The sequence below is a fragment of the Salminus brasiliensis genome, chromosome 8 (assembly GCF_030463535.1).
Source record: "Salminus brasiliensis chromosome 8, fSalBra1.hap2, whole genome shotgun sequence".
NCBI classification, from domain to species: Eukaryota; Metazoa; Chordata; class Actinopteri; order Characiformes; family Bryconidae; genus Salminus; species Salminus brasiliensis.
Window position 1 is genome coordinate 18,610,697 of NC_132885.1, and position 24,398 is coordinate 18,635,094.

Sequence of the window (24,398 nt, forward strand, 5' to 3'; positions counted from 1 at the left end):
CCTTATGCACTGTTGCCTTCCATTTCTGAGGCGGTCTTAAAGGGCATCTGACTAGATAGCGCAATGTGTATGCAGTGCCAATTGCTATGATCCATGCTTTGATTCATCCTTTCTGTGACTTATGGCCCGCCACCTTGAGCAGCCTCTGCAAAGAGGGGGTGTTAAATGTCAATAAACATTGATTTCTCTGAAAGCTGAGTAGAATGCTTTGCGTTTTTAGTACAGATTGGTCAGCATGCATGTGGCTGTTGCTCCACCAGCTTCATCTGTATGTTCACCACATTCTGTTTCTAATTCTATCTACAGTAGTTCACTGCATTCTAATTCTTATCCTGGGCCTGATCCTCATATGTGTGCACATGTGTGTTTGTGTGTGTGTGTGTCTGTGTATGTATGTATGTATGTGTGAACAGGGTTTGAATGGCACTGCAGCGCTTTATCACCATCGGGAGAAGAAAAATGAGGCGGTCATGCGAGGTCCTCTGAGATCAGAGAAAGAAGCACTGTTGCTGGGTAATTACAAGCTATCTCTGCTCTATATAGCTGTACAGTCTTGATGTTTTAAACATCAGCAGCAGTGGGTGGATTGGGTAGAATATGGGATTACGCACAGAAGACAGAGTCTTACTCCAAAGTCAAAGGCACACAACATATAGTGAATGTATTATATAATAGTTAAAGAAACAGCAGTTGACCCTAAAGTCTTATAGAGCACGCTAGACTGTGTTCACACTGAACGCCTAAGTGCTGAATTCTGATTCACCATTCAAATGAGCTTTCTTTGAAAATGTTCATGTTATATTTATTAATGTGGTCCAAACCCAACATTAATCTAAGAATAACTCCAACCAAAACCTATACAAACCTATACAGTGGTTGGTGTGGCGCAACAGATAACACCACTACCTGCCAGTGAACTACCATACCACGTGGGAGACTGGGGTTCGATTCCCAGTCTGGGTGACTATGCTGTGCTACATCAATAAGAGTCCTTGGGCAAGACTCCTAACACTACACTGGCCTCTGTAATATGAGTTACCTTGTAAGTCGCTCTGGATAAGAGCGTCAGCTAAATGCCATAAATATAAATATAAATATATACTAGTCACAGTACAGAACAGACCTGCATACCCAGAAGAATAACTCCAACCAGTGTGCCCATTCAGAAGTGTACAGACATAACAAAGGAAGCTGTTCTTCGTCTTTTCTTAAAAAGTAGTCAGAATTATGCCGAATATAAAGATCTGGAAGAATCTGATAGGCACAGGCATTCAGTTAAACACAGAGTTTGCATAATCCACATAGAAAGGCTGTGCCATTAGAATAGGACACACTGAAGCAGTCACACATGAGCCTGAGGTCATCTCCCCTAGAATTGGGCTGTGGAGCACCTTTATACATTTAACCCATATGAGCCCATGGTGATGTGTCACAGACCCTTTAAAAGATGTGTGAAGTTTCTCACAGCACTTTGCCCTTCACTTTAACTCGTCAAGTGACATATACTGAACATCCTGGGTGCATCACAGCACAGCTTGTGAATGTGTGTACATGTGACCTAATTTACAAAATGATGGTGTGTGCTTGGTTAGTGCTTGAAACAAAACCAGCTCATTTTAAAAATGTTATGTTTGATTCCAAAAGTCAAACGCTTTAATAAAATGTCATATATAAACATATATTACCAGTTCTGACAAATTTCTACAACAAAACAATCAAGTACAAGTTAAGAATTGGGATTTTAACCTTAATAAAATTATTAAAGAAGATAATTGAAGAAGATGTGATCTCTTAAGAATGAGTTGCTTGATTCATTAAACTGGTTTAATGATTTTGAATCAATATTCCAAACTGGGTCTGAGCAGTGGGTTAGAATGAGTTGGAGTGGCGTACCTAATCCAGAACTAATCACCCAACACCAGTACCTGACCTCACTAATGCTCTTGTTTGGCCCAATGCAGTCAAACCCTCACAGCAATGTTCTAATAGCTAGAATAAAACCTTCCCAAATGAGTAGAGGCTGTTACTGCAGATCAGATCTACATCAGATTTTAGTGCCATATATGAAAATGAGCCAAATCAGAATTATAAATGTTTTCTTTTTTTTGGTGTTCACACCTTTGTTTTAAATCTGGATGAGACATTAAGTTAAAGTGTGAAAGCAGCCTTTGACCGTGTGAGAGAGAGAGAGAGAGAGAGAGTAAGAGCGAGAGCGATAGAGAGAACATGTGATAGTAGCTGTTGCTAGGGGACAGAGTCACAGCCTCTCTCTGTCATGTATTTGGATGAAGATCCTGAGGAGCACTGAGGTCAGATAGGCTCTAGGGAGCTGTTCCTTTCTCTGCCAGGCACTCCGCTGGCTCTGACCCACACAGCCCCCACTAATTCTCGACACACACACACACACAGAGACTCACATACACATCTAATGGTTGCACAACATGCACCATATTGCCCTGTACGCAGAGAGGAAAACATACTGTGCAGATGGGAGCTGGGGAAGAGAAAGCCTGACTGGGAGGCCCTCAGCCAGAACGGCAGAAAAGCTCAACTTGTTCCAGCAGTAGGGAGGGAAAAGACTGACAGTGAAACACAAATTGCTTAAATCTCCAGACTCGCACAGCACTCCGCCAGCCGCACTGGAGTGTTAACTTTGGAGAGAAAGCCCTTCCTAATAATTCACTGATTTGGATTGGCTTCCTTTGCTTCTTAACACCTCTTTGTTGCAGGCATGCATTATCACTTGTCAATTTCCACAACACTGTGGCTAATATCACTTCCCTTTATTTAAAATGATTGCTGTTCAATTTGCTTCTTTTTAGACCGATTGATTAAGGAATAGATTTTCCATTTTTATCTGTGTGGAAGCAGCGGGCTTTAATGCAACATGGAAGTGAGAGAGTTACAGGCTTCCAGCAAACACTCTATCAGCTCCTGCACAGCTGCTCTGCTTCTCATTTCAGAATCTGAGCAGACATCATGAAGCACCCCGGCACCTCCCCTCCCCACTCCAGAGTGAGCTGCCGAGAACGTAAGGCTTGCAGAGGGAATTGAATTAGGTTCCTCTGTAATTGGCGGTGTTACGCCATATAAATCAAGGAAATAAATATTGGCTTGGGGCCCTCCAGTGAAGGCACTATATTCTCTGCCGCTGCATCAGCGCGTTACCTTTGCAGGACCTCTCCAAAGTAATCAACTTAAGAGGGGGGTGGGGCGCTGGTTCTGCTCTGAAAAGGGGTTTTATGACCGTGCAGGCTGCATTTATTGCCTTGCCTGTCTGTTACATGCAAATTTGGCCACAGTAATATTCAATCACAAAAGCCTTCTGTGCTCTCTGTCTCTCTCTCTTTGTCTACAGGAGTCATATCAACCTTCCTCCATGTCCACCCCTTTGGAGCTAACATTGAGTATCTGTGGTCTTACATCCAGAGGCTTGATGCAAAGGTAGAACCTTTTATACTCTTTCATTTGTGAAATAGAGAATAGGATTCTGTATACTGTTCCCAGCAGAAGATTTTTCAAATATGTAAATGTAGTATTGTTATTCGGTTGCAGTCTCACTATTGAGTGTCTGCAGGGCCATGACATTTGACCTCACAGTAATTGAGGTCAGCTTTCCTTGTCCTAAAGGTGCCAATATTGGAAGTTGTGACTTTGTTTGGGGTTAAAAAGCCCAAATGCATTTTATAAGCCTATATTACAGCCCTGTTCTTTTGTTTTCAGAAGAAAGCAAAAGTTTCCTTTTATGATGAACTCTTCTTTTATTGATGTGTTTACATTCCCATGATGATTCACAGGAGCCGCATAGCACTGCATAGCATAGCTATAGCACCAACAAGAATATTGTTGGGTAGTATGGTAATAGTATGGTTTTCAATTTTAATCATCTTAATTTTAATAATAGTTCCTGATTCTTACCTGATAGCATTGCTGTTCTCTCAGTGTGGAGAGTCTAGCAGAAGAGATTGGAGCCGGTCTGCAGGGTTAGCTTTAAACACATGCTCACTGTGCTTTACAGCTAGTGTTGGCTTTTAGCCTTTTTAGCCTCACTACCATATTCTCCTGTGTATGCGTTGCGTTTAGCCTCGAAAGGCTTTTGCTAGTGAATTGGGTGTATGGGAAATGTTGTTTTGTATACGAGGGGTTTTCATTAGAAGGAGGACACAACAGTGTTCAAAGTTAATTGTATGATATACGGCCAAACTGTCATTATTCCAAGTTGACCTATGACAAAGAATGATAAAAAATATTGAATTATACAAAAACACAAATGAATTAGGCTAAAATTGAACAGTTGCTGTGTTCATTCCAGTAAACATTTGCCAAAACCACATGTAGACCACATGTAGTCCAGGGTTAGGCTTTATCAGCGTCCAAGTCACTGACTCTTGATAAAAAGGAAATGTGTGGGTTTTAATTTTTTTTTTTTCATAGAATTGTTGAATATTAAGCATTGGGACAACCCTAAACGTGACCAGGCTTTATCTGGCAGTATTCTTCAAATGGAAAATATCTTTTTGAGTATACGTGCGCCAAAATGCTTAGTGGCCTTTTGAAGTATAGTGCTGGCTTTAGTGAGCTCTTTTGCGTATAAATACTTGAGCTTTCTCTTCTCAGATCTCAGCCAGTGAGCTGGAGCGGCTGATGGTGCGATTGCCCAACATGTTCAAGCAGGAGTTCAGCGGCGTGGGCGCCACGTTGGAAAAGCGCTGGAAGTTCTGCGGCTTTGAGGCACTCAACTCAGCATGACGAACAGAGCCGTGGGCACTGAGGCTGCTGGACCTGCGAGCGCTGAGCCTCGGTGACACTTCCACACAACACAGTGAGACTGGCCAGAGGCTCAGAGGAACTCAGTAGAGGGTTCTCGCTCCCTGCTGGAGCCGTTTGAGCTGTCACGCCTGCTGCTCTGCTTTACAGACACTGATGATGGCAAAGGAAGAAGCGAGGCACTACATGCAGCATAGAATCAGGACAGATGTATTTACTTGAAGAAGCTCTTTCAGACTTTGAGGCCTGTTGCATAACTTTTCCTGTCAACGACGGAATCCCCGAAGACTGGGGGTGATATCTAGGAATACAGCGCCGCTCAATTATAAATATGGAATGTGGAATATGGTAATCTACACTGACATACACTAGTGTGTGATAGTGGCTCTCTGCACCCATCAGATCCAGCGTGTGGAGATGTTCGCTGTCCTGGACATTTCTCCAGGACTTACCCTAATTGTTACACAGAGTGTTCAAAGAGATAGAGAGAGTTTTTATACAAACGTATTGTTACGCATCTCCAGGGGGTTCATTTACGAACCTCAGCCCTGGTCAGCGGTCCAGCATGGCTAACGTGCAATAGCCGATACTGACCTGTAAAGAAAACCCTTTCACCACTGTGTGACAGAGGATATTTTGCTGTGTTTCAGGTCTTTTATCGTTGTGTAGACAATGTATGTAACGTGCATTCTCTTTGTGTCAAGATGCACCGTTGTTATCTGCTCATGTAAATTATGACTTTATAAAAATCTATTAAAAAGCTTTTTATCCAGTCTTTGCTGCTATTTGACTTCCTGAGATGAAAGTCACGTCCCATCGCTGTCTTTAAATGCTCTACTTATGTTTGACCCAGAAGTGGGAACGAGGCTGATGTAGAGCAGAAGGTTCCCCAATCGCTGACTGCAACAAGCTGTTCATTAGTAATAGAAAACAATAAGGCTTGATCTGGTCAATCTGTCTTACATTTATGAGTTGATACTTCCTCCCTCCATCAGGATAATGTTTGTTTTATCAGAACAGAATATTTGTGTACAAAAGCGACATTCAACTTTCATTGTGTGTTCACTGTGAATCCATGTCCGGAAAGCAGGACAGTCTGGACAGTCTCTTCCTTAAGCTAACATGGTGTATACTCTGAATTAAGCACTAGGACATCTAGAATATATTACAAATGCAGTTTGGAAAAAGAACAAATATATAAACATCTGATCCAGATCGATGTTGGTGCTCAGGGTGACGAGCAGACAGACAGAGATCAGCTTTCAGACTTGATATGGACTATAGAGATGGCTACTGTTCTGAGCAGCTCAATGAGGGAACCTAAAACTGGATGTCGCTCAACAACAAACAGCAGAAATAGAACCGAATTATCTTGTGAGGTAAATTTAGATTTCCTGTATCAGGTCAAATCTATATTTTCTTGGAAAAACAAGGATGTCCAGTTGAGCTTTTCTGAACTTTATGTCTCAGCACGATGTTTTGATGAGAGAGCTAGGCTCCTACACCCCTAAAAATAATGGTTGGTTTAATAAAAATCCAAATGTGAGTGTCAAGAATCTTTACAAGTGAAGGTTCTTTAAACCTTTAAAATGTTCTTATCTCACAGTTCTCTTTTACAAACATGGTTCTTTATTAAACCAAAAGTGGTTATTTTGTGGAATTGTTAATAGCCTCTTTGTAGAACCATATATTTTCTTTTTTAGGAATGTGGGCAGTAGTATTTTTTTTTTGGCAAATAATATGCAATGAGCTCTAATGGTGAATATGCAGCATTCCAGAGCTCTGGGTGCATCTGATTTTGCTTTGGAAAATAGCTCCCATCTGTCTGGGATTGGATCTGAGGGAATCAGGATGTATGTCCAGCTGCAGAAAACCACATGCTAAAGTAACACATTGTCTCATCCAGTCATTTGTCTTCTTGTTTTCTCAGGCTAACGGCCCTTCCATATGTGGAGAAACAATAGTGTGGTTGTTACAAGACATTATTAGTATACATACATTAATATTAATGTTAATAATCAAAGCTCTGTCCCATGTCGTCAGTGGGTTTGAACACATAGAGAACATAATTGGCCTCACTCCCTCTGGTTGGGAAGAACAGCCCTCCATCTCCCTTCCTTACTCAGTGTTATGCTAGCCAATACGAGCATCTGTTAGAGGACAAAGGAACTGGCAGTTAGTGCTCTCCTCCAAGCGTGTTCAGCTGTTCAAGGACAGCGCTAGCCTTCAGCCTCCCAGCTTAGTGGTAATTATGTGTGATTAGGGGAACCTTTGCACACTGCCCTGTGAGCACTGGTGAAGGACAAGAGGATGACCAATACAAACTGTACAGTGACAGATGAGCTTCTGTCTCTGACTTTACATCTACGAAGTGGGCCAACTAGGTAGGGTTGTCTAATAGAGTGGACAGTAAGTGGACACAGTGTTTAAAAACTCCAGCAGCACAGCTGTGTCTAATTCACTCGAACCAGCGCAACACACACTAACTTACCACTACCATGTCAGTCTAACTGAAGTGCTGAGAATGACCCACCACCCAAATAATACCTGCTCTGTGGTGGTCCTGTGGGGTCCTGACCATTGAAGAACAGACAGACAGAATTACAGAAATATTAAGAGCTTCTGTATGGCAATGGTCAAAAGCCGGTCTGCACCAAGAGCCCTTCGAGCTTCAAGTATGGCTCGGCTCGACCCGCCATCCCTCAAAATCCACGGAAGACAAGCATCCAGGCTTTTTTCTGTCCTGGCACCAAAGTGGTGGAACGAGCTTCCCCTGGGTGTCCGAACGGCCGAGTCGCTCGCTGTCTTCAAACGCAAACTGAAGACCCACCTCTTCCGAGAGTATTTGGGCGAATAGAGTACTATGGTCGCCTTATTGTCTTGTGTTTAGTAATGTCTATGCTTAGAGGTATCTTTGAATTATTAGTCTATTCTAACTAGCTAAGGTTTTCTTGGGTAAATAGCAAAGCACTTTGTAAGTCGCTCTGGATAAGAGCGTCTGCTAAATGCCGTAAATGTAAATGTAAATGTATGGGAAGTGGAGCTGCTAAAATGGCTCGAGTTCATTCCACACCAGGGGTGGAATCCTGGAATTCAGATATGACTCCTATTTCCTCATTATAGACTTTCCGAGTCTGCAAAAAAATGCATGTTGTTGACAGTGTGTTAGGCTGGAATAAAGCTTGCCTAAGCTATTCTTACTGGCTAAAGCAGTGAATAAAAATAGTGTTGCTGCAGTATCGCAGGGCACCAAACCGGAGGTTGCCAGAATAGCACTTCCTGCAGCCCCAATTCCTTTGTGACAGATTAGCTTTATTTGAAATACCCCCGGAGCTGAGGAAAATGCACACAGTCGTGTTGTTTTAGTCATGCAGGGGCTGCATTAAGCACATCCATATTTTCCATATTTTCTTCCCTGGTCATTTGGTTCCCCATCCACGCAGGGTGTAACACTCCTGAATATCCGTGGCATGATGGATGACCAGTGAGACGCTAACAGACGCAGCAGGCTGTTTACAAGCCCAGATTGAGCGCCTGTCTTTCTCTTCCATTTTGGATCCCTCCCCAGTCTTGCAGCCTGGACTCGATTCTATTGTTCTCTCAGTCTGCTGCTTACATCACGGGAAAGGAGACACGGAGGGTGTATTTGTCTTGCGGGTGCCATCAGCCTGCCTATTGTGTCCATATTAATGGGATGCAGGTGATGGGACACAGACAGCCACTCTCGGTGATTGGTCAAGGGGACCTTGCCTGACTGTGGAAGCTCAGAAAATTGCACTGCACTGCAGAGCCTTCAAGTGACACGAAACACAATTTCAAGTGCAGAAGTCTGAACAATGATGCTCACTTGTATCAGTGAGCTGAAGAATAACACGTTTTCACATTTTCATAATCTGTCAGTGGATGATCTGCATAAAGAAGAGCGTGGTTTAATGGGGACATGATTTTTTCACTACAGACAGATTGCTTTTTTGCCTCTAAGCAAATGTGCAAAAAGAGTGCAGTTTGTAAAGGAGGTTTACTGAAGTCGCCTATAAATAAAACGTAGGATTGGGAATACAGCAGCATGAATCTCTGCAGATTACGGCTAATGACACTACTTTACAGTGCTTTTTTCATGAGAAACATCAGCTATCCATCCACCTTCTTATCTGCTTCTTAACAGGGTGCCAGTCCATTGCAGGGTACCCTACATATCCATTTATGAGAAACACCACATGGATGCAATCTCTATCCTTCCAGATGTCAAGCCATCATCAGCATTAAAATCTATTTATATGCTGAACGGCATCAGGACCCCAGTGTTGCACATCACTGCTTTTTTATATGTGCAACTTTATACGGACCCCGCATGAGCTTGCATTGTTTCCATTAGTAAGATCTTCTCCAACTCGACCGCTCCATGCCAGCACACCACTGAGCAAAGCACGATATATAGGTTACAAAGTTTGATTTTTGTAGCTCTTTGGCGCTGCTCTTCTGCTTCAGAAGGCTTGAGCTTCTGATAGCGATCCCAGACGTGTGATGCTTGACCTGACAGCTGTGTGGAGTTTTAAGACAATAGTGAGGAATGGTAAGGACTGAATGGGAAGCAGAGAAGGGTTCACATGCTCTACTACACAAGTGCGCAAGTTTACCCAAGTCTCTTTCCTGAAGCTATTTATTCAGAACTTTGGCTCAACGATTACGGCATTATCTCAGTAAATGAAACCATATGCAAGCTGAAAAATCACACATCCTTGTCTGTGGATGAATGAGGAAAAAACATTAAGATGAGAAGAACAGAAGCTGGGGATCAAAGATCTGTCAGACATGAAGCATGGACAGCAGCTGTGGAGATGAGAGAATAGTTGGTACCTGCCTGAACCTTATATAAAGTGACAAGACAAGACCATATTCACCATTTTTGTGTTGGAAACAGATGGAATTTGGCCTCTGCCTTTAATCCATCTGTGCAGTGAACACACACATACACACTAGTAATCTAATGCACACAGTGACAGTGAGCTCACATGCTCCGATCACTGCGGGCCCGGGGAGCAGGTAGGGTGAAGGGCCTTGCGCATGGGTCCAACAATGGCAGCTTGTGAACAATACACAAAAGACAAAAAAAAAGTCCTGGATAGGCTCAGAAGAGAAAGAACTCTAATCGCAAACAGTGACTGTGGCTAGTCTTAGAGAATCACCATTCCCCTTGGATCCCTGTCTAGACTACTAACCTAAAATGCTCAAAGGTTTATAGACACCTGCTTATCCAACATCCATCCATCCATCTTCTTGTCCTTTGGTTTGGGTAGCGGTGGGTCTAGAGCCTACCTGGAAGGCAGGAGTACTATCGCAGGGCACCACGCAAACTCTCATCAAAAGTGGCAAATTTACTTTGACTTCTTCACATAGGCCACATAGATCGAAATAGCAACTTCGTGGCCATTGTGCTGGCCAATTCACCTAGCATGTATTTTTGGCATCTGGAGGAAACTAGCACTATCTCCGGTGCCACCATGCTACTCTCAAAGGAATCACTATAGAGAAAACAGTTCCACTGCTTCATAGTCTAAATCCTGCAGGGGTATATACTCTATCTGACGCTTAGCTTCGAGCATAGAGACCTCAGAATCATGCTTGGCCATTTCAAAACATTTTGTCACATTATTGGATTGCACCTCAGAGTCCAAACAGCTCAGCCTGAATACATTTAGACATCTTAGGTTGGCTTTCCTGACAATAATTAAGTCTAGTTCTGGACTACAAAAAAAATCTCAATAGAGAATGCCAGGTATTCAAAGACTAGGCTTAATCCCAGTCTGAGAAACCAACCACATAGTATATATGCAAGTCAGGGAAGGAAATTTGACAAATTTCAAAGCCGCAGGTATATTAAAATAATTTTTACAAGGTGGTGAGGGTTGATCACATCCGAACACAAGGCTCTGCAATATATAAAACCACTTTATTGAATAATACTTAACATTAGCAGAGCCATGTTTGGACTCTGCTCTTATTTTCCACCGCTTAATGGAAGTTCACAGTGGTGAAGGGGGACCTGCAGCGAGCAGTCTTGTTCAGGAACTCCATGCAGCTTTCACAGCAAGAGCAAAGGCTGAAAATAGCTGCAGTCACAGGGGGGGTCAGAGTGACACAAGCCAACAACAGGGCTTCAGTCAGAACCAGCACACAACATTCACCTCTGATATACTTACTGTACACATACAAGTAATCAATATCAGCTGCAGCACCCAAACAGGGCTGGGCCGTGAGAGGAAAGCTGCTATAATCCACATATCGGTGGTGGACTTCGAGCGAGGATGAAGACGGATCGCTATTGCTTTGGCTTGTGTTTTACATACCAATCATTTTACGGGGTGTCTGAAGCAGACCTTGACTTATTAAAGGCTTGGTCGTAATTATCAAAGTGGGCTACAGGCAGAACAGACTTGATCAGAATTTTTCCATTACATGTGGCCTGTCTCTGTAAACATGAGTAATGCTTGCTGGTCCATCTGGATGGTCAATCTTTTGATGTGCTTCAATCACTCATGCAGTGTTCTCATAAAAATTGTAAACTTTTGCCCACTCACTACCAATGCTCATTTAAAATGAATGCACACTTCTTCTCTCCATTGCAGAAGCTGAGTTGCTTCGTATCGCCCCATCTGCCCTTCATATATTGCAGTAAACAGCTTATTGGCAGGCAGGCTTATGAACATCTGAGCAATAGCTGTGGATACTGCCCTGACCTTCACATCAATCTACAGGGGGCTGACACACAGTAAATGACTGTTCCCTTACTGCAACCATCTATCAGCTGGGGAGACTGTGTGGATCACATCACACAGGCTGGTTCAAATGGCTTCTCAGTTTAGAAGAAAATAAAGTTACTAATTTAGGTGCTACAAAAGGTTCTTTAAGCGATACCACAGAAGAACCACTTTTGGTTCTATAAGGAACCATGTAAAAGAGATGTGTGAGAGTGAAAGACCTTATTAAGTGAAGTTTCTTTAAACCTTAAAAAATAAGAGGAAAAAAAAAAAGAAAAGAGGTTCCTCTATGGCATCACCTGAGGAAACCCATGAAGCACCCTTGCTTTAAGGAGTGTCCAATGGTATTGCTTGGAAAAGTAAAAGGGGAAAAACAGTAACAGTAGGCACACGAAAAGTACATTTAGATACACCAACAATGAGGCATTTGTTCATATGCACCAGTTTATTTAAGAGTCTTAAAATAACTTAATGAGTGCTCACACACATACACTGGTCCATCTGGATTACTCCAAGCACTTTCACACCCTTACATTTCTGAAAATTACCACCACATCAACAGACGGAGCACACCCTTTTCAGCATTCTAAAAATAAACCTAGAACACAGAACACGTGCCGTAAAAACACAGTAGCATACCTTCAACAGAACTCGACATCATATCTACAACACAAAGGTCCTTCAACGTGAAAGATCTGCTCTTGACGTCTGACGATCCACATCGATGGATTTAGCAGTCCATGGCTGAAAGGCCAGCAGAGCAATGCAGAGCCTCTGAGCTGGCTGGGTCAGTGCAGGGCACCATGAAGAGGAGGATACTGGTCAGGGAGAGCTCATGTAGAGGAGGGGAGTGTGTGTGAGAGAGATGGAGGATGAGAGCGAACAGGAAACAGGGAGTTGAGAGGATGGAGCTTTGAAGAGCAGAGACAGTCAGGTCAACGCCGAGGGCCAGACTCGAGCAGATCTTTTGCTTCATTGATCTTTGCTGCCAAATATGGAGATCCACCTGCAGGAGAAGCAACGGTTTCCCATCAGCTTGTTTGTGTGTGTGTGTGTGTGTGTGTGTGTGTGTGTGTGTGTGTGTGTGTGTGTGTTTTTCCACCCTCCTCCATCCTCTCTAGTAAATGTGTGGAAGATGTGGAAAGCTGGAGCTTTACGCAGCATGCAAAATGTGTGTGTTCATACGAAAGCCAATGCTGAGGCCAAGGCTGAGCTCTGTGAGGAGTGATCCGACTACAAACACAGGGCTTAGTGCAGATACTCCTAATTATATGGCGTACTGGGCTGTACAGCATTTTTTTCGAATGGAAATGCTAGCTTTTGTGACGCTGCACGAGAACCTGACGGGTCCCACTGTTAAGTGCAGCAATCTTAGTCATTAGCTGCCCTGAGTCCATAGGTGCAGTGCGATCTAATTTCAGTTTCCATTTAACACTGGTCTGCTTGCACACATTACTCCAGTAGCACTTTCATTATCTCAAAAAATGAGTTCTCAAATACTTGAGCGCCAAGGTAATGTGCCAGAACATCAAATGGATGTTGATTCCAGAGTAGCAGATCATGATTAAACAGCTTTCATTTGCTTTGTGAGAATTCATCAACGCCTGGGCTTCTGGCGGGCTGCTACAGTGCCTCCTAGTGCACGATACAGCATAGTAACAAAGATGCTACTGGACAGTACAAGCTGAGGGGCTGAAGGGTTCACAGGCTGAGAGAGAGAGAAGCTTCAGAATTAGACTGTCTCATTCAGGCTTACAGGTCTGAATGTGGGAGAGTGCTTGGTGATGTGACACAGTGACCTTGTTCGGCATGTAGGGCATATGATGCGGACATAAACCACCTAAACACACACACACACAGCTTTAGTTTACACAGCGCTCTCACCAACGAGTGTCAGGAGTGGTGGCGGTTATAAATTGGAGAACATGCTGGAGAGTGAGCAGGTAGCAAGGAGCAGGGCCGGCAGCGGCTGCTAATCTGTCTGTGTGCCAGAGGGGGAGCGGAACAGAGCAACGCAGCCTGCAGTGACAGACTTAATTACACACGGCTCCGGCAAAGCCACAAACACACACAAACAAACACACACACACACACAGATCACAGCACAGCATAGGACAGCTTAAGTATAAAGGCACAGGTTCTATCTTCAGATGTAGCCTTCACAGAGAACCTGCCAGCGGCCACAGCTGATGATTAAATGCTAATTAAACATTAGACTATTTCCTTAAAGCTTCACGTCACGGTTCTTCAAATTCAGTCCTAGAAGGCCGATGTCCTGCACAGTTTGGCAATATTCCTTTCTAAGAAAACCTGATTGAACTAATCTTTTAAAGCAGCACGACTCTGTTTACATCTGGTCATTTCATGCATCTTGAGTTTCAGGACTGTGTCTTGAAAAGGCCCAGCCACATAAAAATGATAGAGGCAAAGGCATCTCCAAGACGCAGTCGACCACAAAACCCCCTCCCAGTACAACAAAACATAGTAATAAAAAGCAAATTAGCTTGTGGCTACAGTCTCATTTATTCTATTTTATTAACAATCTAGATACTAGTCACATGAAGTGATCAGGTGTAAGATGTCTATGTAGCATCTTTCATTTAATATAGCTGCTTCAAAATCATTGTGATGCTTCATTGACTGTAATCGTGAGTATGGTGTCTCTACCACTGCCACTCCAGGCTTGTACCTTTGGTGAAACGGGCAGGACAACGCTCATGGGAACTGCACAACGTGATGTAAGCAGTCATATTTGTGTAAAATCCCACCTAAAATCACCACCTCAGCCCACATACGTCTTTTACTTTCAGTCACTGTTCTGTATCTCTCAGGCTGTCCATGACTATTAGCAAAAAATAACAAATCCTGCATAAAGCTTATATAATTGCCAGGATTAAAATGTGAAGATCACCAAACTGTGCTGGACACTGGCCCTGCAGGACCAGATTTGAAGATCCCTAGCTTTGCATTCTCTCATTTAAAGCCATCCTCAACACGGACAGACCTCCAAGCAACGTCCATCATTTTTCATTGGTTCACGGTCAGCAAGCTAATGAAAGCTAATTCAACAATCAGTCCATGTCATTCCGTCTCTGGCCATTAGAGTAGGTCCTCATTACAGCTCAGAAAACCATTACGAGACTGAACGTATGAACCAATGACATGGCTACTCATATCGATCTCCATAACAGTGACTGCTTAAAGCTGCAGTCACTGTAACAAAGACTGAACCATGTGAACATGGCAAAATACAGAAAAGCCATTGATTCAAAGTAATGGAGTAATATCCATTTTAAAGGATGTCTTATGTTGGGGGTCAGCTGATTAAGATAATAGGCTGCATACAATCATTTATGATCATTTATCAGGCATGCTGTGTTTTCTGAGATGCCTCAGTTGCCTACATCTCACGCCAGGAAATCTTGTGGATGCGCATAATTGGGACGGTTTCTTTTCTGTAACAAAATTCGATACATGCCTTGTTCGCCTACTCCTCCTGCATAACAAAAAGGATGATACTACCATGCGGGTACGAGAGGCGCCGTTTTAATAAGCAATATTTCTCTGCAGAACGAGCAAATGGGGGCACAGTAGCTCCCTCGCTCTCACACTCACTCGCTCACGCTCTCTCTCTCTCTCTCTCTCATTCTTCGTCTGTCCCTCTCTCTTTCTTGCTCTTTCTCTCTGCAGGGCATCTTCCCCTTGGTTACTGGCCTTATCTTTCAGCCACAGATAGGCATCACGGTGCACATTGCTTATTTCACACAGACTAAAAGTGGCCTGGAGCAGGGCTGCACTGGCTGGAAGGCACACACGTCCAGTCGCTCACGTACACACACACACACACACACACACACACACACACACACACACACACACACACACACACACACACACACACAAAAATGCAGGCAGGAGAGGGAAAAGCTACAGAGATGTGAGGCAAGGCCATTAACCTTGAGGGAAGTAAAACAAAGCAAGATCACTGGCCAGCTGTGGCTTTAATGCTTTAAAAGAGGAAATACAAAAAACACTGCAGTGCTGTTTGGGGGATGATTCGAACGGACTGGTCATCTACATGTCCGCACAAAACAGATGCAGGAAATTCAGTTCACTGAGGCTGCAGCACGTCATGTAGAATCAGTGCAGACTCCTCTACATCAGCACATTAATTCATGCCATGGCATTAAGCTTCAGATCAATGCAGTCATTAAAGCCCACCTCCCATTCAACAGTGTTGAATAAACCAGTGATTCTCAGACCAGTCTGCAGGGATCCCTAGAAAGTGCAGATCATTGCTCCAACCTACAGCTTGGACCGTTTCAGGGTCCCCAAAGACTGTTTTGAGAACCAATGGAATGAACCACAATGACAACTCTAAAACAATACAAAAGATATGGATGATATGAGTAATGATGACAAAACATTGAAGAAAAGCCTTGCAAAACCCTAGCACCTACCTTTGTCGGGATGATTTAGAACCATGATCCTCCTGTGGGCCTCTCGCACCTTTGCCTTGGTGGTGGTTGGGCTGAGAAAACAGAAAAACAGACATATTTAAAAAGCAGCACACCTCCATCTAGTGGCCATACTGTACAATACCACAGATGAAAGCTGCAACAGTCTACACACGCCAACTATTCATCACAGCCAATTTTAGCTTACCATATTTTTTCCCTGCACACAAATCAAAGTGGCTTTGGCAGACCATACGCTGTCTAAAGGTTCCAGAAAGAGTTGGCTGTGATTTTGTAGCCGCTGCATACTGAATCGTCACAAGCAGCTTCACCCCTTTCCAGACCAGAGCCTCAATTTGTCCAAGGTTTAAGGTGAGCGTGAGTCAGAACCGAAAAAGTCCATTTCGATGATTAGAAATGACAGATCATTAGTCCTAACACACGCTCAAGACCTGAGGAGCTCCGAGCCTGAGGCCGCTAATTAACACTCAATGGGAACTTTTTCCAGAATGTGATGTGTTATAACCATCAGGCCAAACTGCCCAAGCTTGAGGCCTCAGTACCACAGTTTGAAGGCTCATGTGCTAAAGCACACCAGATGGCTTTATATGCTCTGGCAGATGGAGAGCAAATCAATCCAGTCTTTTGCTTGCTCACATGCCTTTTCAATAGAGCAGGGCCTCAGGATGCAAAGCTCAATATAAGAAAGACATAAAGAAAGGTGCTGAAGTAAACAGAATCCAGCCCTTCTGAGAACAGAGAAAAGGTGTGTCTCCACTATATCCAACACGTCCTACATCCAATTTCAGCAAACACATTCAGCACAGTTTTACTGCAAAACACAGGAGAGCCAAGCTCGGAACGTAAGCACAAAGAAAGAAAACACTGCAATTCTGCCTTGTCATGAGTGGTTAATTGATTTGTCAGAAGAAATACATCCCCTTTCTCTAAATAGGAAGCTGATGCCATAGCTGTTTCCACATTGCTGATTTCCCAGTGTTTCTCTAGGTGATCCCATCATCAGGAAACCATAGCAAAGTTAATTAAAACATGACAGCAACATGAAAAGAATGATTAGTTTAACAGTTTAAACAGCTTTCAGCATTGAACTGAGATACAATAATCATAATAATAATTAAAAAAAAACTCATCCAAAACACAAACCATAACTAATAAGCATCTTAATCAATACTCTTAGCAGCCCTCTACCAGGACAGATTTGCTTGAAGAAGCTGAGGGAACACAGCCAAGGAACACTGGTCACATTGTGGTCGAACGCAGTCAAAATACGGCTCGACAGACAAGCGGATTAACTGAGCCACAGTCATATGACGTAAAGCCCACCGCACAGCGTGTGACGCTGCCAGGGTGAGTCACACCTGGTGTGGGACTCTGACGAAACCTCCTGGCCCTCCTCTGCACTGGAGGAATTGGGGTGGTCCCTGACTGAGCAGATTACAAAGCTAAAGACGCGCTTGCGGTTTACAGTTGTCACCCCCACCAGGATCAAAGCTAAGACACACAGGGTGACTATCAACATGAAACCAAAAAGATAGCCTTTGGATGTGACCACAGGCCCTGCTGGGAAATGTAGTGATTCAGCGAATGCACATGTTGTGAAAGAGTTTGCCTTTGTTCATATAGACAAACCCACAAAGGAAGCACTCGAAAGAGAGCCGGCTGTGAGAGTGGAATTTTATCTGGCTGTGGAGAACGATATGAGGCTCTCAGCCCTTACCTGATACCTAAGATGAGACTCGCTTCTCGCTTCGTCATCTTCTGCTCAAACCCACCTTTGTAATATCCCGAGAATGCCTGGAGAAACGAAAAGTGAACAAATCTGATTCTACGCTTTATTTGTGACATAAAGTAATACCAAGTTTTAAGGTCACCAAGTTGCTTTTGTTGAGCTCAGCTTGAAGCGAACACCCTATTGTATTACAGTGTGAAAAATAACACTATTCAGGGATTCTAAAAGATTTAACAGACATCGGTGCATCTTTCCAAAAACAAAGCACAATGGGCCTGAGGCAGAGAAGTGTTAAGACCCATGAAAGTTTCAATGCAGGGTTTAGTTTGGATGCTTGACACAAACACTGGTTTTGCTCTTAATACCAGCTTCCAAGTACGTTTGGTTAAAGTATAGCCCCCAAGAGGGATGGCCATGTTTATTCTTGCACATGCTTCCCAGGTTTTTCACGTTGGGCCCCCCCCCTCATTCAGTTCAACAAGTTCTTCATTAAAATACTTTAATGGTTTCAGCACATCCTTAAGCTTTCATCAAATGTAGGAAAAGAAAAACAATTTGCTCACAAAAATCACTCAGTGGCCCACTGAACATAAGGAGTGTGCCTCCTAAAAGGCCGCTGCGATTAAAATTCAAAGGAGACAAATCACAGGTCAGGAGGTGACCATTTATACAAAATTCAATGAAAGATAAATCATTGGCATGCTTATGGTTAAGGTGCGGACCTCACAGGTGACTAGGTTTATCCCAGGTTAGTGGTGAGGACTGTGAGTCAGCGCACTAAAAACCTGGATTAACTAACTTTGTCTTGTAGCCTGAAGAAGCTTAGCGTGAACTCAAGCCTAGGGTGAAACTGCAATGAGTCACCAGAGCCATTTACCCCACAGTGGAGGATTAACAAGCCAATACCACACACAACCACACAGCTCAAGGCATGGAGGTGAACATGGGAAAATCCAAAAATTCTTACTACCCACAAATCATCACTGCCTGAAACTAAAACTGTGCATGATGGATGAACCTGATGTGAAGGAATGTTCGAGAATCGTAAAGGTGTGGGATTCCAAAAGGTGTTATGCACACGAGACACGTTCAACAAAACGCTTCCCAGAAGCATCTTTAAAAATATCAAGTTAACAAAACGCTATAAAGATTTTTTTGTCACTTACTGTGGAGGGAAACTTCTTGGCAGTTGCTGTAATAGCCTCTCCAAGAGGTTTCCATAAGTGGAAAGCGTATCGGCCTAAAAACGCAATGAAATAAGGAAAGGAGAGGAGAAAATATAGAGGTTAAAAATGGTCCATCTAGCTTCAACGACTTGATTTCATAGACTAACACAACTGGCACAAAGGAAAAACCAAATATAACACCACATTGTATTCTAGCTAAATACATGGTAAGGTGAGGGCTCCATTCAGCTTCCCTCAGTATTTTCTTGGCCAGAGCGCTGGTGAACTGCCATGGTCTGTGGTTCACTCCAGAACAAAATGAGGGCAAATCAACACTTAACAGAAAAGGGCAAACAAAGCCTTGCTTGACACCATGGAGTCAAAACTGTTATTTTTGCTTTATTACTCCAGAAGGTTTAATTTAAGATGAAGACAGGGTACTTCACACTTTATATACAGACATTTCCGCTCTACATTTACAGCATAACTCAGTCCCCACACCCACATTTAAAACGATCAGGTTGCCATGTATGGGAAAAGGTCTCCCAGACAAGACCGTCTAAAAGCTTTTATTAAACTGAAGCGTATCCTCTTTGTGATTCTACTGTCAGGTATCCTTGCAGTAAATCAGCAAGAATTCCGTATTTTAGTAGTAGTAGTGTTAGAGCTTTTCTTTAAAGCTTGGGGCTTTCTTTGGTTTTTAAGCCAATTCTTTCTTATGAAAAGACGTGGCTGCTGCAGATTATGGTTTTGAAATTTGATCAGGTAAGTGTTTGCACAGTGACAATTTTTGTAGCATTGCCTCTGTACAACACCACGACAGATCTGAAATGAAGAACTCAAGTATGAGGTGTGGACATTGAGCTTTAATTGAAGGGGTTTAACAAAAATACTGCAATAACAGTTTAGGCATTACAGCCAATCACATCTTGAACATGCTTGGAAAAGAACACTAACTTCAAATCTTCAAATCCTGTTGCTTCATCAAACAGACGCCTACACTGGCTAGCACCACGATGAGTTATAGGGGGGCAATTTTGCTGTCGATTTGATACAGTCAATGCTTAAGACGGTTACTCAGAAGCACTAATGCGTAGTGATTTGATGGGTGTGAGCATTGAGCATTTCTAAACCAGTCCTTCCAGCTACTATCAAATACTTAGTGCTTACTTACTTAATCAATCCCTAATTAATAAGTAAATCAGATAAGATGCTGGTGGAACTGAAGAAATCTGAGAGCACAGATAAATCTGGAACCAATCTGTGTTCTTTTAACTTTATTCTTTAAAGCAACACATTAATGACTTTCCTAAAAAACATATTCAGACTATTTTTGACTGTATTCATATTTATTTACATTTATTTTACAATTATGTTGTGTTTTATAAGCAAATACACTTACAGGAGAAAATCTGTGATTCTGACTGCTTAAACTTTTGCACACTACTGTACATATCTAGTTATATAGTACTGCTTAGTGTAGATCAAAAATAAACATCATCATCACAGTGCCAACACTTACAGCACTTAGTGCAAGCAGAGCAAAGTATAATGTGCTTGAATGTTTAGAAAGAGTTAGAAAAACCTATAAAGAGTAATGGGCTTCAGAAGGAGAATCACAGAAATATACAATGTGAATTATCCTGGAGTATTTTATCACATGCTATGTGATGAAAGACATATTACTGAGTGGGAAGAGTTATTTTACTTTCCACCTCAAAGTATAAAGCTTACTCCCCTCTAAGCCAAAAGCCTTTCCCTAAGCAGACCACACACCGCTTGGGTTTTTGGCAAGAGAGCTGCCCCCTCGCTGTACTGGGAGAGAAATTACGTTCCTTCCTCAAAGGAATCACAAGAGCGATTCCATGCTGACCTCACACAACCATGGGTGGAAGTCTAGCAACGATTAACGACAATTACCTACTACATGAGGGTAGGGAGTGGGACATATACACCTGCCAGAAAAGAATAAAAGTAAACAGCCTGATGACAGAGTTGGGTTAAATTATTCACCCACATTCATCCTTTTAAATGCTGCAGTCAGTCATTTTATGGTAAAGGCACTTGTGATTTCTTTTGGCTCTAATAGCAGCTTTAACCTCATTAACCAGTGAAAGGATCATTTGAGGACTTGAACAAACATGTTCGGCAAGAGAGGCTTAACCATCATTTTCATCAGTGTCTCCACATTATTAAGTGTTTCCAACACAATCCCACTGTACAAGAAATTCACTCTTTCACACTATAATAAATAATTAAACCTTATAGAGAACCTGAAACCTGAATAATTATAGAGAATTTAAGTATTCAAGAGTCAAAATTATTCCTTTTTCTGATTTGTAACACATCTAAAAGCCATGACATGAGCACCTGTTTTTACCTACACTCAACTGAATCATGTGAGGAAAAAGCATTTGAGAGGTTACTGGGGTGCCGTTTGCAATCCTCTGTTGAATAAGTACTGGAAGCATTCCTGAGAGGGGTTTTAAATAGGGAATTCCACTATTTATTTATTGCATATTGTGGATAGCATCACTACTTAACACTGACCAACTGCTGTTTCATTACAAAGAGCATAATTAGTCCTGTTTATTGGCTGGCACGCAGAAAAATATTGAACACCACTGTACTGTAGGTGTAGGAGGGTATTTAGACAGCAGTTTTTAAAAGCTACTGGTGTGTAAAAATCTTGCAATAAATATTGTGTATATCGCGACATAATATTTTTACCACATTACCCATCCAGTTTTGACCGGGTGGGCCTAAACTGCCTGTAAGCCCATTGCTACCTATACTGTAAAGGTGAGGATTTCTGAATCCACATAAATAAACAGTTCAATTTTGCTTTACACTTTACAGTACAGGTTTCCAATCCTAGTTCCGGTAATGTCTCATCCTTATCCTCACAAAAACCTGATATAACCCATTAACTAATTACCATGCCATATAGTAGGTAATTATTAATAACTCAAAGGATTTGGAATCCACTGCTTTACCCTATGACTGATGCAGACAGTCCATGTTCAGCGTATTTCACTGCAGATTTATTAATACTAGGTTATTTTACAGATACAAATTGTGCTTCAGGTCACAGCCCATATTGTTTTAAAATGCACTATAATGTCTGAAACTTACCTGCAAATCCTGCTGCAGCAACACCAAGCCCTACTGCAATAAGTGTCCCACCCTGGAAAAGAGACATCAAAGGTCAGCTCCTAAAAAAAGAATTTTAATTCTAACTTGCATGCTCTTAAATTAAAAGTATGATGTCAGCTCCATTAGTAACATATAAACCAAATTCAGTGTTTTATTTAATATATATAACACACACGCTATTAGTAGGTTGTCACTGTGAGGTTATATAATTTCATAATTGACATGTTTCTACACAAAATACACTATATATTCTATACAGAGGTTTTGGGACACTGCTTGTCAGAGTAACTGTCTCTACTGTCCAAGGAAGACTTTCTATTAGATTTTAGAGCACTGCAATTTGATTGCATTCAGCGACAAGAGAATTAGTGAGGTCAGAATGTTGGATGACCACCACCCTACCTCATCTTCCACCCCCCTGCTCATCCCAAAAGTATTGGATGGATTGGGGGCTTTATACTCCTTTATAGCGCACCCCAAGCATTATGCATACTGCTAGGAGGTTCAGGTTAATTTATTATATTGGCAGTACTTCTCTGCAGTGACTAGGCAAGCTGTATGTTAAAGTAGTTGAATGCATTCATGAGAAGGGGTGTCCACAAACATTTGGACATATGGTTTAAAACATTACGTAAACCTTTTTATTAGGTAACGTCACATTTGATGTTAACCATGTGGTTTTCTAGACACTTTATCCACACTTGGACACTTTATTATGCTACTGCTTTTCATGTTGCTACACTGATCTCAGATTGTGATTAGACTGCTGCTACTTCTTTAAATTTCTCTGCTTTCCCACTTTTCCTATTTATGTCTACCCTTTATTCAATAATGGCTCTTTGGGTGTAACTGGGACCTGAGATCTCCATTACGTTCCACCCCATGTACCACATGTGATGCGAATGACAATAAAGGGGCAGTGGTGGCTCAGCGGTTAAAGTGCCGGGCTATAACAGGGTTGTGGGTTCGATTCCCGGACTTGGCAAGCTGCCACTGTTGGGCCCTTGAGCAAGGCCCTTTACCCTCTCTGCTCTGGAATTGGCTGCCCACCGCTCTGGGTGTGTGTGTGTGTGTACTCACTGTCCCTAGTTCACTAGTGTGTGTGTGAGTGTGTGTTCACTACCACAGATGGGTTAAATGCGGAGGACACATTTTGCTGTACAGTGACAAATATGTGCACCTTTACCTTTGAACCCTTGAATCCTATGTTTGAGTTAAAGCAGATATTTAGCCCACAGCTCATCGCTCCATGAGCACCCACTTGATGATGCAACACCCATGTAAATCTACAAGTAGTAGTTTTATTCATCGTCTATTGTAAATATTATTATTTATGGTCTAGACAGCATGTTTGTATTGGAAATTGAAAACGTATCTACACCATAATGAGTATTACACATTTTAAAAGGTTTGGAAAACACAACTACCACATAATATTATTTATAATACACTGTATATTTATTATTTATAATACAAGTATAATACACTGTAACACTCTGTTTAGCTATGTTTAAATATGTTCCATAAAAATATGAAATATAATTTAAAGATCTCAGGAGATTTTGTCCGAGTAGAAGTTAGCTAGCTAGTAAGTTTAGTAACTTCCAACAGTAGCTATCTAAACAGTGCTAAAATATGTCATCTAACATAAAAGCCTTTATCTTGTTATTTCAATGGCTCAGTTGACAAACAAGTGGTGCTAATAGTAAGAAACCCTCAGTATTATACATTTAGAGAGCAGCTTTAGTCTCCAGGCTAAAGTGTGGAAGTGAGGGGAGCCGATCTGGAAGGTCACCGGTTCGTCAACACCTGACTAAGCAGCGCTATCGTTAGCTGGCTAACTGACATTAGCCTGGAAGTCACATCACGTGCGCAGTGAAGGACATCACAGAGGACACGACTTCAACAACACACAGCAGCGTTTACTCACAAAGCGCCTGTCAATGTCTGTCTCATTCCGTGTGGTAGATTTTGGTGTATATTCTGCATATCTCATCGAGTCACTGTCCACCAGCACGCCACTGCTCGGACTCGCCATGTTTCACGCCAGGGAAAAATCTAGCTACGGGTCCGCAAATGGGACAAACCACATTTGCGATGTCGAGGCGGGCTGAATTCATGGGACAGTCTACAATAAAGACAAATATCAACAAAAAAAAGCAAATAAAAATATATGTATATTTATATATAAACAATACATAAATAGAAAAAATATAATATATGTAATTAAATGACAAATTGATGCAAAACATAAAAGCTAACCTGCCCAGGTTAACACTGTAGCCCGCACACCAACCAGCACAGCCTAAACACACAGCACACTAACAAGCACATCTTACAGCAG

The 24,398-nt window shown here is 42.2% G+C and overlaps 2 protein-coding genes across 6 annotated transcripts in view; one reads left to right on the top strand and one right to left on the bottom strand.

The window, feature by feature from the left end:
* Nucleotides 1-5,539, top strand: part of enox1 (ecto-NOX disulfide-thiol exchanger 1) — a 30,449-nt gene extending 24,910 nt beyond the window's left edge. For 4 of the 5 annotated variants that reach the window (XM_072685940.1, XM_072685942.1, XM_072685941.1 and 1 more), the window contains exons 12-14: nucleotides 414-513; nucleotides 3,359-3,444; nucleotides 4,618-5,539. In XM_072685940.1, coding sequence (XP_072542041.1) covers nucleotides 414-513; nucleotides 3,359-3,444; nucleotides 4,618-4,749 — 318 coding nt within the window. In that variant the 3' untranslated portion in view covers nucleotides 4,750-5,539. The remainder of the gene's footprint in view (nucleotides 1-413; nucleotides 514-3,358; nucleotides 3,445-4,617) is intronic. The other variant, XM_072685944.1, reaches the window with a different exon arrangement.
* Nucleotides 5,540-11,951: 6,412 nt separating this feature from the next.
* dnajc15 (DnaJ (Hsp40) homolog, subfamily C, member 15) lies at nucleotides 11,952-24,115 on the bottom strand. The gene is made up of 6 exons (XM_072685139.1): nucleotides 23,985-24,115; nucleotides 22,034-22,085; nucleotides 18,899-18,972; nucleotides 17,721-17,797; nucleotides 15,986-16,056; nucleotides 11,952-12,531 (listed from the first exon to the last, which is right to left on the bottom strand). The coding sequence occupies exons 1-6, from the start codon at nucleotides 24,090-24,092 to the stop codon at nucleotides 12,461-12,463; spliced, it is 453 nt and encodes a 150-aa protein (XP_072541240.1). The 5' UTR covers nucleotides 24,093-24,115; the 3' UTR covers nucleotides 11,952-12,460.
* Between the last annotated feature and the right edge of the window lie 283 nt (nucleotides 24,116-24,398).